Source organism: Doryrhamphus excisus, chromosome 11, assembly GCF_030265055.1.
Source record: "Doryrhamphus excisus isolate RoL2022-K1 chromosome 11, RoL_Dexc_1.0, whole genome shotgun sequence".
Classification (NCBI taxonomy): Eukaryota; Metazoa; Chordata; class Actinopteri; order Syngnathiformes; family Syngnathidae; genus Doryrhamphus; species Doryrhamphus excisus.
In genome coordinates, this window is record NC_080476.1 from 6,607,675 (window position 1) to 6,631,477 (window position 23,803).

Below are 23,803 nucleotides of genomic sequence, written 5' to 3' on the forward strand. Positions count from 1 at the left end.
GGCATTTTGCGTCTTCTGGGGGTCGCAAAAACGTGACACAGTCTATAAACGGTTGTTGTTCCCTTATTTATCACAATTATTTGTGAATAATTTATGCTTTAAATGGCACTTAATATATCTATTATAGTGGGTATTGCGAGTGTAAAGGTGACTATAGGGATGTTATTTAATGTCTAGAGGCCTCTAATAATATTACAAACTGAACTTGGGTGGTCACAGAAAGGTTTTCTAAGCTCTAATTATGAAAATATTCAATTTAGGAATAAAGAATCCAAGAACATGGAAATGTATTTATCATGGTGGAGTCTGGAACCCGGACAATGGATGCTGTGATATTCTTATGAACGGCTCTTTCATGCGTTCTCCGTCCTCCTCCTTATGCGCTCCAGTGCAGTGAGTCAGCGACAACGTTAGCAACTGCAGTTGAGCGTGGAGCCTTCATCCACTTTTTGAAAGTATGTTCGCTCTGCTCAACCTTCCGTAGTAGTTCCGAAATCACTCTCTTGCGCCTATTTGCAGTAACTTTACACCCATATTGTCCAGCGCTTCATTACCGATCCTGGCAGCAGCTCTTCCCTCAAACTATTATGTAATGAACGTATCATGCTTCTTGCACTATAATGCCATTGGATGCACCCAACAAATAAACACTTTATATATACAACAATATTTAATGTAACTTTATGTGCTTTTGCTATTGTGGAAAATTATGGGCAATAATTAAACAAAATAACCTGTTCTCCTACGAGTCTTAATAAAGTCACAAATAAGACTCCAATGAACTAAAGCTGGCACTGATACAGTTTAGAAACTGCACATTTTAATGCGGCACAAACATCCATATAAGAACCAGTGCTTATTTTGCTGCATGTACACAAGCTCAGAATTATTTTTTTCTGCGGTGCAATATCAGATTACAAGAGATAAATGACACATCCTCACTTGGGTTGTGATGGATATGCTGGAGCCTATCCCAGCTGTCTTTGCATGAGAGGCAGGGTACACCCTGGACTGGTCGCCAGCCAATCACAGGGCACATATAGACAACCATTGACACCACACTCACTATAACAATATTATTAAAGAATATTATATGGCTCTGGTGGAAGTACATTTTAAAATATGTGGCTTTCATGGCTCTCGGCTAAAAAGGTTCTCAACCCCTGGTTTATAGGTTTCTTCCCCATGTATTTTGTATTATCGGCTATATGCAACAGATAATTGATGAGTTTGTCTACTCTCATAGACAATTGGATCGACTAACAACCATTCATACCGTGGGACAATTTAAAGCCTCCAATTGAGTTAGCATGCATATTTTGGGGTTGTTTTAAGTGAAAAACCAATGACACAAGCTGTCCAATCCTATACAGTTAACTGTACGTCAAAGCTTGGCATATTTCAGTAGATACTGTATATGTTTACAATCACATCTATAGGCTGACCCTAAATTGAAGGATAAAAATCTTGAATTCTGCTGACAATCAGGTGTGTGCGTCCACTTCCAAAGTCTTACTGCGTGTCTCCTCTTATCTCTCGTCACCTTTGTCCACCACGTCACTGTCTTCTTAGAAAGAGAGAGCAGGAAAAGAGAGACAGGCAGGATTACCTGGCATTAGTGGTATTTGTGAACCTAAAATAGTTTCATCGACACCAGTGCGGTGCTGGCGGGGGTAAGCAATTACAATCCAGATGAATGAACACTCCCTTGTTAAGAAACAACACTTTATTTGTATGGAGAGATTTGTGGGTACAGTAGAAAACCTGACACATCAGTGCCTTCCATCATCATGAATGAAGCAGCACATTTGTCCAGCATAGAACAGTTTTCTAATCAAACAGGTCCCAGTACTAATACGTTCATTAAGACTGTGGTACTTTTGAGGTAGTGCTCTATTCTAGTCTAACACTATTAAAAGGTCAACTTTCAGGTTCTTTCATCAATAGAGTCTTGTCATTGTGTCTATTTACTTTTCCTGTTTAGCTCTTTAGCTTACACAAACTGTAAGACGTGTGACATTACCAACAAGTTTGGCAATTTTGCTTTGTGTACCTTTCTTTGTCTTTGTTCCATTTATTTACAAGGAGATGTTGACAGAAGGCACGGGATTCAGGATGTTTAAGGCTCTCGTCGTTGCAGTTCTACACTGTTAGTTACGGAAAAATAGTTATGTTTCCCATGCACAACCCCTGGAAATATAGCATGAAAAAATACTTTTTGGCACGTAAACATACAGTAGCCACTTCAATTTACAATCAATAAGTTACAGAGTTAACGTCATGCTGTACTGAAACAGAAACAGAACAGTTTTCTGCTCAGACCAGGACAGATTGGCCATCGAGAGTACCAGCTACAGAGAGGGCGAGTTGGCACAATCCGGGCTGCCGCTACGTACATGCAGAACCTGTGCTAGCCCACAATGCAATGGGGCGCATCACTGCAGAGCTTAAAATACCCTCTGAACCAAAAAGTCCAGGGCGAAATTTTTCTCCCAGTCCACTGGGACACTGAATTTAGCATAGCTAGTTAAAAAAATGTTTTTCTTTATTTTTCTCCATCTGTTACACATTTCATGAAGACTTCTAGTGCCACCCACTTTGAAAACCACTGGCTTAAAGTCATTAGTACTATGTTTTTTGAGGTATAATAAGTTAAGTCAAGCCATGCAAATGGCGTATGCCCCCTGCTGGCCATTTGAATGAATTCAAGTGTAAGGCACTTCTGCATTAGTCTTCTCTTTCCAAACCCACTACGTCAGTTGCATCATTAGCTGCCTTAAAAACACCTCTCAGGTCCTCTGACTGTATTGACACAAATATAAGACAATAAGAAATAGCCGATAGAGTCCAATAGTGTCATAATAGTTCTTAGCTGATTGAAAGTTGCATCATTGATCACCATAACATTGTTGTTTGCTAGTGTGTCTTTTTCAGGCGTTTCACGAGAATAAGTGTCTTAAATCTGGCTCAATACGGTATAATCACCAACAAACGGAACATTTGTGAATTTAAGAGATGGTACTGTGTGTTCATTCACACATTGACCAGTTTTGATGCCCAGGAATGCACAGTTTTGAACAATGACAGCTTCTGTCTCATGGCAATTCCAGCATGCCATTCTCCTCCAGGGCTTTCTGAGTCCTGTCATAGACCACGCCGATGGCCTGGGTCACCCGGCCCAGTACTGTGCTCAGTTCCTCCTGGTTCTGCACACACACCAGCCGAAAAAAGAAGTTCCTCTCCGGCAAGGCGATGAAGGCCAGCTCAGCAGCCCGGCGTACGAACCAAGTGTGGTGGTTGGCCAGGGTGCTCTTGTAGGCCTCGCGACACAGCTCTGACGGGCTCCTAAGCCGTCCCGCTACTGGGATCTCAGCTAGTTTCTCCAGAAAGAGCTTCAACCAAAGCAGGGCTCGATGCAGGCGAAGAAGAGTCCTGCATCCAGAGTCCGTCTGGTGATGGAAGTCCACTAAGTCTCGTTTCAGCTCCACCCAGATCATGGAACGTACTGAGTGGTAAGCACCAGAATGATATGAGGGGTCCAAAGTGTTCACCTCAGAATCAGGCCTGGCGGAATTGACATCTGGATTCATCTCTGCTTCAGGGCTGGCCTCGGCTAGAAGGGCCAGCTCACGAATAAGAGAAGTTTTGGTCACTATCTCTTTCGAAATAAGGCCAACCATGGGACCCAGAGAATCCATAAACCTAGAGAACACGGAATGAATCATCGTCATCAAGACTAGATAACCACCAATGAAGTCATTTATGAACAGCTTTTTATCTGAAGCTCTTACTTAACAAGCTCATCCCAGCTGGACAGATAAGGCTGTAGCAGCACGTCAGAGGTGAAGGCTGGCGACGCCAGCAGGTGGGTGTGCAGCAGTGACACCTGGAAAGTCTGACCGGGGCACACATCCAGGTCATGAGGGATCCCGGACTCGTCGGAGGCACTGCTGTTAGACAGCTGGTGAAGCTGAACAGAAGGGGGTGGGGAGGTACGGATGAGTGACGTGGGACAAAGAGAGACAGAACAATGCAAATTGTTTCAATATGGAACTATACAGGATCACAACTTACATCATTCACTGGATTGTAGCCTTTTAGACAAGCATCCCAGTGATAATCCAAACTTCCATCTGCATTGGAAGAAAGTTTTTCAGTTTTCAGTTGTTCAATATGACAAATTCATACATGTTGGCAGGTCTGCACTAATATTGAAAGTCGTCCCTGCATCTCACGCCACCCCGACCCCCTACCCCACTGTTTGAGATGGGTGGTGTCCAGGGTTTCATTACATTTGATATTAATATGAGTGCTCTGCTTTACGCAGTTTAAGGCAAAATGATCGCCAGACCTTCGCTATGAAAAAAATGCATAAATCCATAAGGGTATGAATGTGAGTTTGAATGGTTGTTTGTCTATATGTGACCAGCCCAGATCTCGCCTGAAGTCAGCTGGGATGTGACCCTGGAGAGGCACATCAGCAATGTTAAGCTTCGCGCATGCGCAATAGTGTCCAGCCAATGATAAGATCCTGTTTGCACCACAGCCAATACATACCTTGTTGCCAATTTGTCGACTTTGTCACTAGATCTGGCGACATATTTTCTCAAATTTAGCGAGTTTTCTGGGTTTGTTCGGGAGGTTTTGATATTTGGGGTGGAGCTTACACTGTTTTACATAGCGAGATCTAAAACGCAAATGTTATTTAATCTTGTGCCTGGATAAAAGAGGTGTGTTTATGTTAGCTAACAATTATCTTAAATTCTTCGGGTAAACGTAAGTAATTGATAATCCCACTGCATTGCTATGTTTTCAGTTGCCTTTACATATAGTCACCAGAGGAGTGTGCTACATTGAGTCATGTTAACAGAATAAACATTTGAGAGTGAAATTATGGTCAATTTTCAATGAACAAACCAGTAATCAATCATTCGAAAGGCATTTTTTCTCTTTTTTTTCTCTCCTATGGGGTTGTTTTTCCCTCCATAATTTTACTACGTAATATGCAGGTTGTATGCAAATTATACAGTGACGTCATTTTGCGCCGTCTGGGTACCTGCCAATAGCTACTTTTTTTACTGAAAAGTTGGCAACCGTGAGTACGTCTCTGTTTTGCCGGTTAGCATATTGCTAATGCTGCTGGCTGTGGCGAAACAAACGGGCAGCGACAGCAACAGCGACTCACCAAGTCAAAGTAAAATTAAAAAAGCGGTTCTTTTAAGGTGCACTGGCTGTCGCAGTAGGTTCCAGTATACCCCGCAACTTAAGGGAGGATGAGCGGCAGAAAGTGTGTAGCTGGTTGGATGGATGCCGATTGGAGTATGTGCAAACAGAAGAACAACAGGTGAAATTGAGAGGTGAGATTATTTTCATTTTTGAATGAGAAATGGCTGCTTTATAAAACAGGCTGAATGAAACGTGTGGACTAAATGTGTGGCTTAATTACATGTTTTACTGCCGTGCTTTTATTTTGACGGCTGGACGTACCGGATACAGAAAGTGTGAGTTTGTTTTGCTGAAGGTGATTTAATTTGAATTTTTTAAATTTAGACAAAAGTAAACATATACAACACACACAAAACAAAATTAAACATTTTTATTTTGACCTTTTCAAAACTTCTCTATCCCAAATATTAAAGAGCAGATTTTATAGATATCGATTTTATATACATCAGTTATTATCAGTTTTAAAAGTCAGCAGAGGATCCATTTACATTTTTGATAATGAAAAAGTCCAGGGAAGAAAGTAATCTGTGATATGTTTTTATGTTTCGGCCTCATGTTGCAGTGCAGCAGCATCCTGTGTATTCTTTTCACCACAGACTAACCACAATGCAAACGCGATATGTAGTGTTTCCAGGCAAAAAAAAAACCCTAAACATTTCAAACAAAATGTTGGGTGTTTTTTTGTCTTAGGCTGAGATGAAAGAAATCATCCTTGCCCTCTGTTTGAAACCACACATATACAAAATCTGACAGAACAAAAGTTCTCAGTTCCAGGTTTTGGACACGTTTGATACTACAGTGTGTACGATGCTGCTCACAGAGTCCAAGGATACTTGTCCTTGAACAACTTCTAGGAAGGGGAAGTTTGGTTCGTGCGTAGGATTGCTTGGCATTTTTACACCACCTAAAGTCACAAAGTAGCCTTTGAGTCACAATTCCGTGGGCAGCACTGTCATCCACAGAACCGAAAAGGATCAGCCTCCTCCTAACCTCATCTCGTGAGCGCTCTGTCACACTGCTGGGCTGCTCTGTCTGCTGACATTTCACCATCAGGCTAACTTCAGCATGACACTTGTCACACAAAATGAACTGTTGTGACAAGAGGTCACAAGGTCTGTGTTGACACAGAGATTAAAAGGAGCCAAAAGTTAATTATTTCTCGGCTTTTCTCACCTTTAAACTGTATTGTCATCATACAATATTGACATAGGCTAGTCTGACATGACTCACACCTACTGTACATAAAAGGGATATTTAATCCTATAAATTTAGACTGGTCTATGTAGTTCTTTCTCAGGAACAGACACATTCACATAGTCATGTTAAACTTTTTATATAACATGAATGGTGTTGTTGCGCCAAAACATTGTCTGTGTCATTAAAACTTACATTAATACTCTACTTAAGAACCTTAGCAATCATTAGCCAAATGATAGTGCTAACACATTAAATATTAATTTTTTTTTCGATTTAAGCCAAAAATTCTATAATTTTTCATATGACAGTCAAACACCGGTTTCTGTGTGCCTCAGTTTTTATATGATTGCGATTTTGTTAAAAAATTTCCCTCAAATTTTGCCTCAGTTTTCTTACAATGTCTCGGTTTTCATACGGTTTTGCACTTAACAGACGAGTCCATTCACCCTGGACTTTAACGTACCGCAAAAGTGAGTGCCCAAAGTACCCTAAGTGTTGCTGACTTGCTGTGCGTACATTTTTTTTAAAGGATTAATTGGATTTGGGGCTGCGGGGTGGGTGAGTAATTAGCGCAAAGGCCTCACAGCCATTAGACCCGAGTTCAATTCCACCCTCGGCCATCTCTGTGTGGAGGTTGTATGTTTTCTCCGGGTACTCCGGTTTCCTCCCACATTCCAAAAACATGCTAGGTTAATTGGTGACTCCAAATTGTCCATAGGTATGAATGTGAGTGTGAATGGTTGTTTGTCTATATGTGCCCTGTGATTGTCTGGCGACCAGTCCAGGGTGTACCCCGCCTCTTGCCCGAAGACAGCTGGGATAGGCTCCAACACCCCCTGCGATCCTCGTGAGGATAAGCGTTAGAAAATGAATGAATGAATAAACTGCTAAGTAATTGGCTGTGTGATACATAATTAAATCTCATAGCCTGCCAAGTCAAATGAAAGCTTATTTTAATGAAATGTGTTATGTAGAGACCACGTGTATTGGCCAGCATGGCTGTGCCGCTACCGCATGACATGTGACACATTCCTGATCAGACTATATACATTCCTAACAGGGGAGGAGTTGTATGGATTAATTGTACAACACATGCACAGACAGAAAGACAGCCAGAGAAAAAAATACTCACGAAGCCAGAGGGAGCCAAGGAATAGCAGCAGGACTAAGATAGCCGCGGCTGCCTTGCTCTTCACACCCATGTTGAAGTCCACTTTTGCTGCCACCTTTATCTTCTAAATCCTCTGCGTCTCACATGAGTCCTTGTCCCTTGCACTGCCTGTCACCACAATTACTTTCTTGGCCAGACCCCTTCCCTGTGAAGCCCACCGGCCCTCCCCTTTGCCCTTAAATCTTTCATTCTCCTCCCCAAAGCCTCACATCAAAAGTTGCCTCCACCATTGTACCTCAAAGATGTGAACCTCCACAAGCTGCTTTTTCTTCTCATTCCCGTGTCCTTCCCTGGCTGCCTTTGTGTCTAAATGATCTCTCAGGCTGCTGTTGTCTAACGTGTGAGGGTCCAGAGATCAACCGGAGATCAGCAGTGGTTGGCTGATAAAGCAGAGCCAACACAGCATGTCCGCCAGTAACCCCTCTTTTTCTTCTTCTTCTTCTTCTTCTTCCTCCTCCACATGCATCTCCTACTGTGCATGTGCGATATTCCTGGTCAGCTTGAGCAAACACTTGCGTTTTCTCCTCCCACCAACGCCCTCCCTATTTTCCCTCTCTTTCTGTTTCTGCCCCCCCTCACTTATTCACACACGGACCATTAAGAGCACAACATCCTCCACCATATATGTATTATAAGGTGGAAACCATGAAGGTTTTAAGTGCAACAGGAAACATCCTGTTAGGATGCTTTTCATCTTTACTTGTCTGTTAATGTCCAGTGAAGCTGGTGTAAAGCTCTTTATTGGTCAAGCTGAGGCTGCAGAGGTCCGCATTTATCAATGCCTCCTGGATTGGTTTGAGCAGCAAAGCAGCAAAGACCTCTAGGGTGCATATCTTCCAGCATGTTCCTCCAGCTATCATCTCTGTGATAATGACAGGAAATTCTCAACTGAGGAGAACATGAAGAGACACTGAACTCTAAACACTCAAGCTGAACCACATGTGAGGGACCTTACAATGGTATTTCTCAGCGGAGGAGCGCGTAAGAAGCAAAAGCATTCATTACTTGGCTGGGAGGGGCTGGTCATGTGCCTTTTATTCCCTTCAACCAATGGATGATCCCAGCTGAAGCAGGCGGTAATGGACGAGGCAGACTGAATCCCTGTGGAAAACATGTGACCCGCTAAGAAGACCCGAGTCGACAAAGCATTGACTCTGTGATTTATGTACTAACGCAATAAACATGCTTTATTCAAGAGCGGGAAAGCAGTCAGCTATTGTTGCTGTAGCACAGTTTGCCATTGCGCAATGCTGCTGGGTTTAAACATGTGGCCTCAATGCAATGTGCTGTACTGATATGTTTATGTATGGGGGTTCACTAGAGCAAGAAAGAGACATTTCATCATTGTCAGACACTGTATATCCCCCAACCAAATTTTACACCACCCTGTGGCGGCACAGCATTGCTCAAGCGGGAAAAACATCTCCAGTTTCAAAACATTCAACCACACTGTACCACGAGTGACTTGTTTGGGTTAAAGGAAAACTGTCCTTTTTGGAATCATCCACAATCCTTATGTGGGACATGAACACATATGTCTTTCTCTTTTCTGTGCGCTCTAAATCTATAAATACAGATAAAAAGAGACAGCTCATTACTGCACATAATGGGAAACACTATTCCCCTATGTAAAAAACTCAAAACAGTGCATATTAACCAAGCTACAGCGACACTGTTATAAGTATTAGTGGTTACTGTTACTGGTATGAATGTTGGTGTGAATGGTTGTTTGTCTATATGTGCCCTGTGATTGGCTGGCGACCAGTCCAGGGTGTACCTCGCCTCTCGTCTGAAGACAGCTGGAAGGAAGTTCCGGTAATGCTTTAATGCAAAATACATGATAGTATTACATGATATCATGAATGTACCCATTACAGCATGTATTTAAAACCATAGAATCTTGTTGGAAGTTTTTGGAGATGTTTTAACAGCAGTCTTTGTAGGCGGCATAGGTGTGTCTCTCTTTTTTGATCTGTTTATATATCTTTAGAACACACGGAAAAGAGAAAGACCTAAGTGTCCATGTCTCACATAATGATTGCGGATGAATTCCCAAAACAGTGCACTTTTCCTTTAAGACAACCTTCCTATATATTTTAGACAGTATTGATATGCTGTCCTCACTACAATTTGTTGCAGGCAACGTGATCTTCAGCTATATATCTAGTTAACATGACCATTTTCCATTATTGCAGCCGCCCAGGAACAGGCAGCTTGTTGTACTTGTTTTAAAATGAAAAAGGCATAAATATAAACAATAAATACTATTCCCCAAAACTAATTATCACACACCAAAATTATGACATAAATGTGTAAATATAACTGAACAAAAGAAAAAAAATGACGGGATGAAGCCGCACTACGGACTTCAAACAAATAATGGAGAAGATTGAGATCCTCATTCTGTCATGCCTGCAGAAAAGAGGACTCCCTGGTTCACACTTCCTGTTATTGGTTACTATTTTTAACCAACACCAGATGACGCCAAAAACACCCTAATTTCAACTGAATAGACCAAAGTTGTCCAAAGTGCGCCTCAGTTTAGCATATATGAATTTAGATTGAATTGGTTTTCAGCATTTTTAATGTATGTGATTTTTTGGTATGTGGCCAAAAGTTTGGACAAAGTTTGGAACACATTTGATATAGCCATCAACATTCTTATATTTTGTGAACATTTATAAGGTTCAAGTTGGTGGAGGTTTTCAGGTTCTCAAGATCTTCCATACCAATAAAATAATGGGAATGTTTGGACATCAAATTAAGATTCAGGAGAAACAAGAGCAGGGGTCCTCAATTACGAGATGAGGGCCAGATGGCCTCCTTAAAAAAATCTATGATTTATTTATTTTTTCTGAAATGATGAAGTTACAGTAAATTATTAATATGGTGCTTTGACATTCATAACCCCAATTAATAATATATAATTTACCACATAAGGAAATAGGTGGTATATTATCCTACAAAAGTAAGCAAACCTTTTAACACTGAGTTTTAAAAAAATTGTCCAGGGGGCCAGACTATATATCTATAGTATCATACAATCTGTTATAACATCAGAACATATCAAATAATTTATATATTTTTTTTAATTAATCAGGATACTGTAAGTAGGATAAGTTTAGATGTGAAAACAACATGAAAATGTGGGCTGTCATAACCATTGAACAAACATTGGTCATATTCAGTACAACCATTTGAAAAGTTGTGAAGAAGAAAGAAACCACGGGTGTACTTTGTAACAGATATTGAACAGGTAGACCAAGGAAAAGAGAACCATTGTGGGAGCTGTGGAAAGACACTAAAATAACGGTTACTGACATCAGCAACAACCTGCAGAGGGCAGAAGTGAAAGTATCACTCTCTACAGTTCATAGAAGACACATCAACAAAAATACACTACCACTCATAAACAAGAACAATAGGAATTCCACCCTGGAAAATTTGCCACGGTTCTCATACACTGTTTAGGTTATCGTAAAAACTGTTGAATTCTACCCTTTGGTACCTTGAATAAATGTGGACAGATATTACTCCTAGAATTGTTTATTCAGCCATCTTGGACATACACACATACAATACCAAAGTGTACACAATACTACGATATCCTGTAATACAATAGTTTCCATCCTGGGGACGAAAGAAGATGTCATGGTAGCTAATGTTGACAGAATCAAAGCAGCTAGAATCACACTCTTAGTAAACACAGTACTAAACTTTCACTGATGATTCACTTTGGTGTCAAAGTGATCACACTCTTGGACAGATGCAACCTTTCTTCTGTCCCTGTTCCTGTGAGACATGCAATCTGCCTTGTGGAGGCTCCAGTTACCTTAAGGAAGCTCATCTCTGTTTCACAAACTGTATATTTAGAAGTACATCACATACTGTGCAACTCACATGGCACATTCCCAAAATCAGTCTCTTGCCCTTGTCACCGCAGAGCAACTCTACTTATATTACTCACAGCACTAATTATAATGGCAAGTTTAGTCCCTGGATTTGAACTTGTAAAGTCTCGGTTGTGTTCTTTTAAGGTTGAATTGGTAGCAAGTTGAACAGAACTTCTGTTTGAAATGTTGTTGATCATGTCATAAGTTTCTCATGTGACACACCTTGACGAAGAGCTAAGGCTGTGGCTCCAGGTTTTATGACTATTGTCTGCCTATAGCCTTCTAACCCCTCAGCGCTGTGGTCTGCAGACACTGTCTCCTACCAGAGACTCACAGCCAAAGTAGCAAGGCTCTTCTGTTATATTTATACATTGGATACGTAGCAGGGAGTGGAGCATGTTCACCTTACCACATCAGCAGGCATGTGGCATGGAGTCCACACTTGTGCCCAATGGCGGAGCTACGAGGTGGGCAATAGTGGCTGTGGCCACCCTTGGTCCGTCTCTGGCCACCTCAACATTTCAGGTATCAACTACTGCCACCTCTATGTGAGTAATGGACTCACCTTGGCCACCCCAATGAAAAATTTCTGGCTCCACCAATGCTTGTTCGCAATATATATGTGCTTGATATCATGATGTGGGTTTTTTCTAATATTTTGACCACTTTGGTAACACCCCTCAGTCTGAGCCATTGCAGTTATAAACTCCTGCAAATGTCAGCCACAATGACCATAATTTCAGCCACACATTTTTTATTTATTTATTACAATAACTATGGGAGTTGGTGTTGCCATCAGAGAATTGATGAAAAGCGGTCCACATAATTTGCATTGAGCATATTTGGGATGCTCTGGTTCTACTCAGGTTCCTGCCAATATCCAGTTGACCCACATTCCACAATCCAACTCTAGGCGAAGATGTGTTGCTCTGCACGAGGCAACTGACTGCACCCCCCCCCCCCCCCACACACACACCTTTGGCCTTTTATTGTGGCCAGTCTAAGGCACACCTTTGCAATAATCATGCAATTATCAAAGGAGAAGTGCTCACTAACACAGATTTCGGCACAGGACTACACCTACTGTGTACACAGAAAAAAGTTTCTGATCTTTCAGTTCAGCTTATAAAAGATAGCAGCAAAAATATTACTAAAAATTATATTTGTTGTGAGTGTATATTGGAGCTACAGAACATTGGCATCACCCCATATAGTTGGTGTCTAATGATGGTAATGATTATTATTGTGGGTGACGGGACTGTGACTTGACATCCTGGTTTAGTAGCCCCACAGCTGCTGCGTAATCTGAAGCCACAGATAGCAACAGCCGGGTCGGGCACAGTCAGAGGTTTTGGTGGCGGTGGGATTTAGGGCTCTTCCCCCTCGTCTTTACTCTTCCTCTCTCCCTCTCCCCTGTCTCACTGTATGTTCCAATATAGTTGACTACAGCCAGGAGGCCCCTGAACATGATGGCGGCATGCAGTTGGAGGCTATTTTGCGGAATTGTGACTCTTCTTGGGACAGTTATGGTTCAAGGTAAGTAATATGTTTGGCACACCCTCTTATCTATTTAATGTTGTCTGTGACATGGAGACAGTATAAGATTTTATGAGGAATGGTAACTCCACTGACGGTCCTACAGAGAACAGTAGAGTAGATTTGAAAGTAAATGATCAGATTTTTATACTCCTTATACCAGAAGACAGACTATATCTGGACTGGTCTCCTGTCAGTCACAGGAATATTGTGAATGGCGTACTGAGAAGCAATTCATCTCACGCCAGCTGCGTAAAGGTCAGCTATGTGAACCAGTGCACTACCAACGGCCCTGCAGTACTGATGTGACGTGTAAACAAACATGGTTGTACACTGTTGGCAACATACAGTATGCTAGCTGATGGTGGTGTTCTTAGATTTTTGGGTTTAAATAAATCTAATTCCCTTTAATTCTTTGCCACAAGGAATCCATAATGTTATGTGAAGTTGCAGTTGCTAGCGTGTACTAGATTGGGTAGAAAAGTCTAAATAAGCCTGTATCGTATGCATAACTCGCAGTGAGTGAAAATGTCAGTGTTTTGCAAGTTTCAAGTATGTCTGAAGTATTTAATGTCAAATAAAGTACTAAGTCAAGTCAAGACATGACAAGTCCAAGTTAATTCTCCAGTCAAGACACGACAGGTCGAGTCAAGTCCGAAGTCATAAGCACTGTTTAATTTCTCCCAAATAAAATGCAATTTTAACAACGCAGCAATGAATACATGTACAAGTACAATGAATGCATTTTGAATTGTTTTATTTTTTAAATAAAATTATTTTGACAAGACTTAGTCACAGAAAAAGAGTGCTGACACAGCATTCAGGATTTAGTCAGTGCACAGAAATGTAATTCACACATTCGTTGTCTTTTCTTAAAACTGATTGGACATTAATGCATGCATCCAATGAGGCAGATGCAAAAGGAAAACTACTTCATAACAATAATGTCAGTTGAATACTTGCGTCCAAGTCGCTAACTAGCAAGATAACACACAAGCCGGACACATAACAAGTATGAAAATACGGTTTATGTCATAAAATGTACATATAAAGGCATAATTACCAATCATGAATCATCTTCAGGTCAGCAAAAACAGCAGAAAAAAGATGTTAGTGTGCAAAACTCACAACCCTTCAAAACAAATAATGAAACAAAGAAATGAAAGACCTGTCTTGACCACAACACAAGATATATTTATTCCGAAATTACTCTGCAAAGTAATATCATTGGTGGTATGTTTACAGCTGCATGGATTTGTAGCTGGGAATGAGGCCAAGGAGAATGAACGCTTCAAAATGACATACTTGGCTACAAGCTTCCTGCCTTCAAACACAAATGACTATAACATTGACTGAAAGAGTTGTCGTCATGGCAAGTTAACTTTGAACGCTATGAACTAGACCATATTTACAGCTACTTTATAATAGGGTGACCATATTTTGATTAGCGAAAACCAGGCCTGGCAATTAGATATTCGAATAATACATGAGGTTTACTCAAGATTTTAAGATGCCTTAAAATTTGATAACATTTTTAAGTACTGTATACCTCCTCTGTAAGGATAAAAAATGGTTATACAATGGAACCTCGGTTAGTGTACGCCCCAGTTAACGTTTTTGCCTTGTTTTGAGTATATTTTGTAGTTAGCGTATAATATGTCATTTGTCCTGTTGTGTTGTTAATACAAGTGTGTTCTTGGTGTCCTATTAGTGGGAATCGGTAGTTGACTCCGTCTATGTTGTCATCATCGGTTGGCTCTGTAGTTCTTTGCTAACTAACACATACGCCACAGGTTTTTGCTTTTCTGTTGATCACAGCTGTAAAATAACCCATGGCAGAGCCAAACAAAGCTGCAAGTGTCAGCACTTTGATAAAGAGGTTGAAAAAAATAGTATTGAATTCAAGAAATAACTCCTCTGACAAGGCAGCCTTAATGCCAGTCCACTTAACGGTCCAATGAAAAACAATGTAAACAGGGACATATCATCACTTTCCAAAAAAATAGAACAGAATTTGACAACAGAACATGACCTGGGAAAAGAGCACGGTTGGTCACCTTACTGTATAACCAGACCAGACTAAACAAAGGATCGTCACAGAAGGATAAACCAGAAAGTTACACTGAAGTCCCTTTGTGTTCTCATATGTTTAAAAAGTCCCATGATTAGCTGATGGTCTCCATTAAAATATTACTGATAGAGTATTCTGTTGCTACAGCAGTTGTGCTTGTGTTTTTCGGAACGCGTGGGTCTTTCAATGAGTCTCTCCATACACATTGAAAGATCATGATTAGCATGATGACTTCGTCACTGACAGACAATGTAAGGAATAACGATTCATGAATAACGATGGCCATATTGTAGTGGTATAGTGATGATTATTGCAGATCACCTGAGGTTGACACTTCACAGTCCTGTTTTGAGTGTCCCATCTGTGGTGTAATCGGAGCTAAGCATAGTGACAGCTGTGAGGGAAGAGGCAAGGGGTCGGAAATAACCTCTGCCTTTCTCTCCCTTGGTGTGTCATGAAGTTTGGACTATTTGTGGCTGAGAAGTGTTACATTGTGACTGATGAAGACTGAATGATGCTCATTGTCATTAAGGGTCTGTTTACATGACATTGAACTGACGTCACATAAAAACAGTGTTATGCAGATATGAACATTTTGCTACCTGAAAATGACGTCAATGACAGTTTGATAATGTCATAACCTAAACAACAAATAGCAAAGCATATGATGTGTATTAATTAATACACTCATAACTTCCCTAATGTTGCCAAGACAACAGTATTGTAGTTTTTTTATTGGACAATTGTTCCACACAAATTCTGCCTAGCAACAAGTGGCTGACCAGAAAAAAAAGAAATCAGTAATCCTCTTGATCCTATTGATCGTAGCCTCCTAGACGTTTTATTTCAGCTCCAGAAGTATATGAGCCACAAATGGTTTTGTTGTTATGGGACGTGGGAAAAAGTAGTACAAAAGTAAGTATGATGACATAAGATCATTGTGCCAAAGATCCACAGCTGTGCAATGTCATAAGTTTACCTCGACCCAAATGTGAACCAGAACGGCATGCCATTAAAATAATACAAACCCATTTGGAGCCAGCTGCTTTCACAGCAATGGCAGTGTCATTGTGGTCTTTATCTTTGCTTACAGGTATAAACTGTATCCCAGAAACCTATCTTTTCTTCCAGCTGTGTGAGTTGCTTTGACACTGCTGGGACATAAGAGTTCTCTTTTTTTTTAATAGTCTGCAAATTCCTTCAGCATGAGTAAAAGTGGAGCCATTTCTCAGTAGATAAAAATCAATGTGAGATGAGTGGTCATACTTGTTTCATCCCAAACTCTTAGTTTTGATGGACTTTAATCTGCAGAAATGGCTGGAAAATCAATTGGTACTAACTTGGTTAATAGCACTTTCCTGTATTTTCTTTAATTTCCAATGGCAAATGCATAAATCTTAATGACATAATTCTGGCAGGTGGTGGTGTTTATGCATATATGCTATTTGGTGCTTAGTTAATTATTAAATGTCTAATGGGTCACTTTCTCTGTTTCCACAAAGTCTGTGTTGCGTGTTGGTTGATTTGCATACTAACAGTGATTGGATGGTTACTGAGAGGAGGGAGGGGCGATGTGAGCTATGAAGAAGCATCCAGCACAGCCACAGAGATGAGTGATGAGTGGATCTGCCTTGTGCTCTTACTGGTCGAGTTTTCACTTCTAAAATGTTGATTTGGGGGGGGCAAGTCACTCCAAAGGAGTCAGTGCCTCACCAGCCATAAACATCACCGCTATCGTGTTAGGTTAACATCCATCCACCTATTTTCTATTCATCTTATCCTCACAAGAGTCACAGGTATACTGGAGCCTATCCCAGCTGTCTTTGAGCGAGAGGCGGGGTACACGAGGGGGGAATCGAACCCGAGTCTCCTAGCTGTGTGGCCTGTTCACCGTGCAGTGTTAGGTTAACCTATTAAACTGAAAAACGACACAATGAAATTTACAGCTCCCACATCTGTAGCTGACGGACAGGACCGTTGACAAAGCTCCAAGTTTTCTTTTAACATGTGTAGTGAAGCCTTTTTTTTTTTACAATAAGCTGTCTTCGATTAAGTGTTGGTGTGTCAGAGATAGCGTCATATGATGTATTTTGTTCATGATGCTGTGAAAAGCTGCAACTTTGTGTTCTGTCTTCTTTCTTCTGCACTGTCTGCTGCTGTGTTTTATTTTTATTCACAGATCCCCTATGACAATTTGTACGCGTACCCCACTTTGGGAACCTATGCACTCGAACACATTTGCACATGAACTCATTCCCTGTCCTTGTCTTTTTCTGCTCGTAGTTCAATGTAATGAAGAGACACAGCTGATACAAAACTTGTTCAAAGGCTATAACAAGAACATTCGCCCTGTGGTTCATCCTGAGGACAAACTGGAGGTTCAGATCAAGCTGACCCTCACCAACCTTATCTCTCTGGTGAGACAGGGACACTCATATCTGTTGCTCCACTGAACAAATAGCCTCAAGGGCTTAGCACTTTTTGGAACACACAGTATGTGATAAAAAATGAAAATGAGAACCCATTCAAAGTCATTTACATATGGATTCATCCTGAATGTCTTTCTTAACTTTGTACTACAGAACGAAAAAGAAGAGACTCTTACGACCAATGTGTGGATTGAAATAGTGAGTGTTGTCTGCATAAAAAAATTATTTCCACGACCCCATTGGCTGAAGTTATTCATTTCTCAAATATCATCGACAGCAATGGTCTGATTATCGTCTAGCCTGGAATACATCAGATTACTATGGCATTGATATCATCCGTGTCCCCTGCAAAACCGTCTGGCTCCCTGACATCGTCCTTGAAAACAAGTAAGAGTGAAATCCTCACTTTCTCTTCCTCACACTTTGGGTATCGGGGTCTTTAACTCTTCCTCCTTCATCCTTGCAGCATTGATGGCAAGTTCGATGTGGCTTACTATGCCAATGTATTGATCTCCTCCAATGGTTGGATATATTGGCTTCCTCCAGCTATCTATCGCAGCACGTGTGCCATAGAGATCACCTACTTCCCTTTTGATTATCAAAACTGCACACTCGCGTTCAGGTAAGCAATAATTAATTATACAAATGTAAATGATATATGTGATGATATATATGATTTTATGCTATTTTGTCCCAGATCGCAGACATACAGTGCCAATGAAGTAGACCTCATCTTGGCTGTTGGAGAAACAGGCGAGACAATCCAATGGGTGGACATTGACCCTGAGGCTTTCACCGGTAAAGAGCTTCCATCCTTTGTCAGCTATATGTAAAAATAGAAAATAGAATTTGGCCTCACAGCTAGGAGACCCAAGTTCAATTCCACCCTTAGCCATCTCTGTGTGGAGTTTGCATGTTTTTCCCGTGCATGCATGGATTTTCTCCGGGTACTCCGGTTTCCTCCCACATTCCAAAAACATGCTAGGTTAATTGGTGACTCCAAATTGTCCATAGGTATGAATGTAAGTGTGAATGGTTGTTTGTCTATATGTGCCCTGTGATTGGCTAGCGACCAGTCCAAGGTGTACCACGCCTCTTGCCCGAAGACAGCTGGGATAGGCTCCAGCACCCCCGCGACCCCCGTGAGGATAAGCGGTAGAAAATGAATGAATGAATGAATGAGTTTAACATGTTAATTCATGGGCCGCACAGTGGTAAGTGGTTAGCATGTTGGCCACACAGTCAGGAGATCGATATATTTGAATTTACGTTGGGCATCTCTGTGTGGAGTTTGCATGTTCTCCCCGTGCATGCGTGGGTTTTCTCCGGGTACTCCGGTTTCCTCCCACATTCCAAAAACATACTAGTGGTTAATTCTTACTCCTGTTGTCTTCTCCTGAGTTTAAGACAACATAAGACATGTTGGCTCGATTAACGTCTCGTTAGTTATCATGGTTGACTGCAGGTGAGAGTGCAGCATTAAAAATCACTATGTAACAGCACTCATTGGACCTACCAGTACTAAGAACAAGAGACAATGACATTCATGCAAATGTAGAGTGTATGTAAACTAACCCCAACTGTAGCCACAATGTTCTCTGTTTGCTTACTATAGTTTTTAACTCATAGAGAATGGTGAGTGGGCCATCGTCCATCGCCCAGCCAGGAAAATGATCAACCCACGATATTCCCCCGATGACCTGGAGTATCAGGAGATCATGTTCAACCTGATTATCCAGAGGAAGCCCCTCTTCTATGTCATCAATATCATCTTGCCCTGTTCCCTCATATCTTCACTGGTCGTATTAGCATACTTCCTACCAGCTCAAGGTCAGCAAGGCCATTATTTATTGCCTATAACTTATATTACAGTCATTGTTAATCTTTTCAATGTGGTAATTTTATATGGATGTTTCCTCTTGGTTACGACATGAAAACAATGATCCTATTTAATTCATTTGGTTTGATACTTTGCAGAACTACGATTCATTTTTTATTATCAGATTTATTTTTTTTACTAAATGCAATGATTATTTTAGTATTTAATTAATTGAGCTACTCAAAAGCAGTACTTCCTAAAATGTCACTTTACAGCGTCTTTTCGTTTTATATGATGTCTCTCGTCCACTTCACAGCCGGAGGTCAAAAATTGACGGTGTCCATCTCCGTCTTGCTGGCCCAGACTGTCTTTCTCTTTTTAATTGCTCAGAAGGTCCCAGAGACGTCGCTGTCGGTCCCTCTCCTCGGCAAGTGAGTCAGCATGTGGTCTTGTCACAGTCATCAGGCTTCAAGTGACCTTTTAAATGCAGCATTGTGTCCTAAATTTTCCACTGCCTTTTTCTTTGTGTGATCTTCTCTCATGTGCTCCTCAGGTACATCATCTTTGTTATGTGCGTTACCACCCTCATTGCTACCAATCAGATTGTGGTGTTGAACTTCTCTCTGCGCAGCCCCAGCACTCATACCATGTCCCATAATGTCAAGCATGTAAGTCAGTGCACCCACTATGGACTGTTTATGGAAATAATTTACATTTTGGACAGTTGGATTTTAAGGAGGTTTTGAGTAGGGTGGGGTGTGGAGTACAAAACGAAGACCACAACCTTAAAAGTCAAAATCCTGCTTTGTCTTTGATTTCTTTGATTTGGGTCAAGGATGGTCCCGTGTCTTGACACACAGCCAAGCGAATTCTTTGCTTCAGGATCGGTGACATTTAATGGGGGTCTATCACGTGACGTTTTTGTTCCATAACCGTCAAAATGACTGCGTTACTGCGTCCAATTTCAGCAGCAGTGGTGCGTTGCAAGAGGCAGACAAAGTAAAAAGGCTTTTTTCCTGCATCAATACATCATACCAGTGTGAATGCCTGATAGAAAATGACAATGAATCCCCATTTTTGCCAAGATTTGGGGTTTTAACAACTGTGGTCTTAAACTTTTGATCAACTGAGAAACGGCCTATTTCATTTTAATTCTAATATTTCTTCTTTTAGCATTTTGTCACTTTACTTAGAACTTCCTTCAGAGCCAACAATGTAAAATGTAAATTCTTGGAGATTTTCAACTGGTCTGATCTATATCAATGATTGTTGCTTCTGTCACAATTGTTCACTCCCACATCCACACAGGGAACTAAATAGCTAGTCAACAGGAAATTCCGATTCTTTTAATTATTTAATGTTTTTTTTAAAAAAGTCAACAATAATTATTTTACCCCCCGGCTGCACGGGAGTGGGTAGCGTGCAGTCCACACAGCTAGGAGACCCGAGTTCGATTCCACCCTTGGCCATCTCTGTGTGGAGTTTGCATGTTCTCCCTTGCATGCATGGATTTTCTCCAGGTACTCCGGTTTTTCTCACACATTCCAAATGCATGCTAGGTTAATTGGTGACTCCAAATTGTCCATAGGTATGAATGTGAGTGTGAATGGTTGTTTGTCTATATGTGCCCTGTGATTGGCTGGCGACCAGTCCAGGGTATACCCCGCCTCTCGCCCGAAGACAGCTGGGATAGGCTCCAGCATGCCCGCAACCCCCGTGAGTATAAGCCAGGGGTGCTCACACTTTTTCAGCATGCGAGCTACTTTTAAAATGACCGAGTCAAAAATGCAAAACATCTATTTATTTTCAAATGTATTGAGGATTATTTGTACGTACAATGTATGTTGATGTACCTTACATAACCAAATGAGCCAATATTGCAAAACACACATAATTAACTATTAAATTTTTTTGTAATTACCTGAGTTTACTTTGATGACTTGCACTGAATTGAACCAGCCAGGGATGCATAGTCCGGACAGTAGCTGCTGATAGCCAGCCTCAAGCACACTTCCAAATGTTTATCAGTCATGGATAATATCCGTATCATAATATCCGTATAATATTCCATATCCGTATGGAAGTGATATGTTTTTTGCCTTTTTACTTGGTCCAGCTCCTTCACTCATTTTAGTGACCATAAACTTTAGCGAGGGCTTAAAATCTCACAATTCGCCGACTAGCTTAGCACTTTGCATCGTTGTTTACGCATGAGCGGTGACCTAAAGGTCAAAATTCAGTTGTCATCTGACTGGTTGTCCTGTATGTCAATCAAGCAACGGCGATGGATGATAGGCTGACATCGTAAGTTCTGCTGCACTTAGAGACGTTGTTTGATTTGATTGGTCACCCGAAGGGCAACATTCAGTTGTCATCTGAATGGCTGCCCTGTATATAAATCAAGTGACGGCATTGATGCTGGGATGATATTTTTTTAATGTCACGCCGCGATCGACCAGCGATCGACCAGTACCACCTCCGCAATCGACCGGTAGCTCGCGATCGACTTAATGAGCACCCCTGGTATAAGCAGTACAAAATGAATGAATTAATTTCAGGGCACCCAGAAGACCACTTCCTCATGGATGAGGCGGAAACCATAAAATACTTTGCAGTTTTCACATGGTGTGGATCACCTCGAAAACTCAGATCCTGGAGTCTCCCTGTAACCTTTACCCCACTTCCTCCCATTCAGCTGTTTTTAGAGATGGTACCCCGTTTCCTCGGCATGTCCCCATTGGTGGACGACAACGAGGTAACATCAGAGATGAACGGCATGAGAGATCGGAGGCGGGACTCCTTCGGTCTCATGCAGAGAGCAGAGGAGTACGTACTCAAACAGCCTCGCAGTGAGATGATGTTTGACAAGCAAAAAGAGAAGCATGGTCTGATGCAACCGAACGGTGAGACGTGTAGATACCCACACAATCCAGGTTGTCGTAATATTTATCTAAATGCTGGTGTTCTCTCCAGTGGATGGTGTTGATGCCAACACTACCGCCAATCTTTACAAGAGTTTAGCCCAAGCTGCACCCGAGATAAAGCAATGTGTGGATGCCTGCAACTTCATTGCTGAGACGACAAGACAACAAAACAATACCGGATCTGTAAGTGTTATTTGCACACATGTCAGTGTTTTCCTACACTTTCATATTCATCCTACCCTCATTCCCAATAAAGGAAATAGAAAGCTGGGTGCTGATTGGGAAGATGATTGACAAGGTGTGTTTCTGGGCTGCCATTCTCCTCTTCATCATTGGCACAGTGGGGATCTTCCTTACAGGACACTTCAACAGGGCGCCCGAGTGGCCATTTCCAGGGGAGAGCAAAACCTACACCCCAAATTGAAGAAAAAAAAGAAAAAGAACTGAAAACTTTTGAGGCTAAGACCTCCCCAAGGTTTACTGTGCTTCACACGGTGTGTGAGGATAACAGTAGTGATCTCTGACTCCTGTGCAGGATCCCCATCTGGGTTGAATTGAGTCTGTAGAGCAGCAGAGATATTTGTGGTGTGAATGAAAGTAATTCATACTTCAAGGATGAGTATGAGGTAAAACATCCTTACTAGAAATCTATGTATTGAGGCAAGGGAGAATTTTTGTCGGCTTTGTATAATAAACTTGCCCTGTTTGTGTGGGCTTTTAGTGACTCTAAACATTGCAAAACACGTCTGATTGAATTTTCCTGCATATACTATGTCTTATATGAGGAATATGGTTATATCATTTGAACCAGTTCATCATAGCCTTGTTCTTCTCATGATGACTTATTTTTCAAGATGTCTTGTTTGAGGTAGACGCCACCAAGGGCTTGTTGTTTTGATGTCTTCATGCATTGCTTTTTTTAATAAACAGTTTTTGACTTAGTAACATTATTCTCATGTTTCTCCCTCTCGGGAGAAGGCACACTCAAACAAGGTTTGAGTCTTTGTTTGGGCAACTCTGTGTGGAGTTTGCATGTTTCCTGCGTGTCTCATAGGCATGTTAGGACTTTACTTGATTATTAACCACTGTGACGTGACGAATTATCAATTTTTTATATTAACATTGATGAATCATTTTGCACAAATATGTCATTGTTGAGTGTCCGTGTTGTAAAGACTGGCAGGGCAATGTAATATTCGTCCGTGTGGCAACACGTACCTTATTGCCTCGTTCCTCCAATTTACTTAGTGATGCACGTGAGGTGGTTAGTGGTGTGCGGTAAGATTTTTCCAATGTCAAAAACTCCAAAAATGTTAAAAAAAAACACTGTTTAGGTTACCTTAGGTTTCTCAATTATTTTCTGTCATCCCACCCCACCCCCCGAAATGTTTTCATGACCCCCAATTTGAAATCCTAGGGAAACTATTTATTTATATGTACTGTTCAGACTGACCTTGAAAGTGAAACCAGAAAAATGCAACAAAATGGAGAGCATACAAGTGTATTCACTAACATTGAAAGTACCCATGCCTCATTT

At 41.2% G+C, this 23,803-nt stretch overlaps 2 protein-coding genes across 3 annotated transcripts; one reads left to right on the plus strand and one right to left on the minus strand.

The window, feature by feature from the left end:
* Window positions 1-1,725: 1,725 nt before the first annotated feature.
* On the minus strand, window positions 1,726-8,105 carry gltpd2b (glycolipid transfer protein domain containing 2b). Of its 2 annotated transcripts, none has more exons than XM_058087243.1 (4): window positions 7,556-8,105; window positions 4,075-4,133; window positions 3,792-3,970; window positions 1,726-3,702 (listed from the first exon to the last, which is right to left on the minus strand). In XM_058087243.1, the coding sequence occupies exons 1-4, from the start codon at window positions 7,623-7,625 to the stop codon at window positions 3,096-3,098; spliced, it is 915 nt and encodes a 304-aa protein (XP_057943226.1). In that variant the 5' UTR covers window positions 7,626-8,105; the 3' UTR covers window positions 1,726-3,095. The 2 variants fall into 2 exon arrangements, with proteins under 2 accessions (XP_057943226.1, XP_057943227.1); XM_058087244.1 differs by lacking the exon at window positions 7,556-8,105 and adding an exon at window positions 4,558-5,476.
* Window positions 5,071-23,202, plus strand: chrne (cholinergic receptor, nicotinic, epsilon). Its single transcript, XM_058087241.1, has 13 exons — window positions 5,071-5,357; window positions 12,927-13,023; window positions 17,378-17,511; window positions 17,677-17,721; window positions 17,801-17,910; window positions 17,990-18,145; window positions 18,221-18,321; window positions 19,153-19,353; window positions 19,659-19,773; window positions 19,896-20,010; window positions 22,038-22,245; window positions 22,316-22,449; window positions 22,523-23,202. Exons 2-13 carry the CDS (start codon window positions 12,954-12,956, stop codon window positions 22,688-22,690), a joined length of 1,557 nt encoding a protein of 518 aa, XP_057943224.1. The 5' UTR covers window positions 5,071-5,357; window positions 12,927-12,953; the 3' UTR covers window positions 22,691-23,202.
* The last annotated feature ends 601 nt before the right edge of the window (window positions 23,203-23,803 follow it).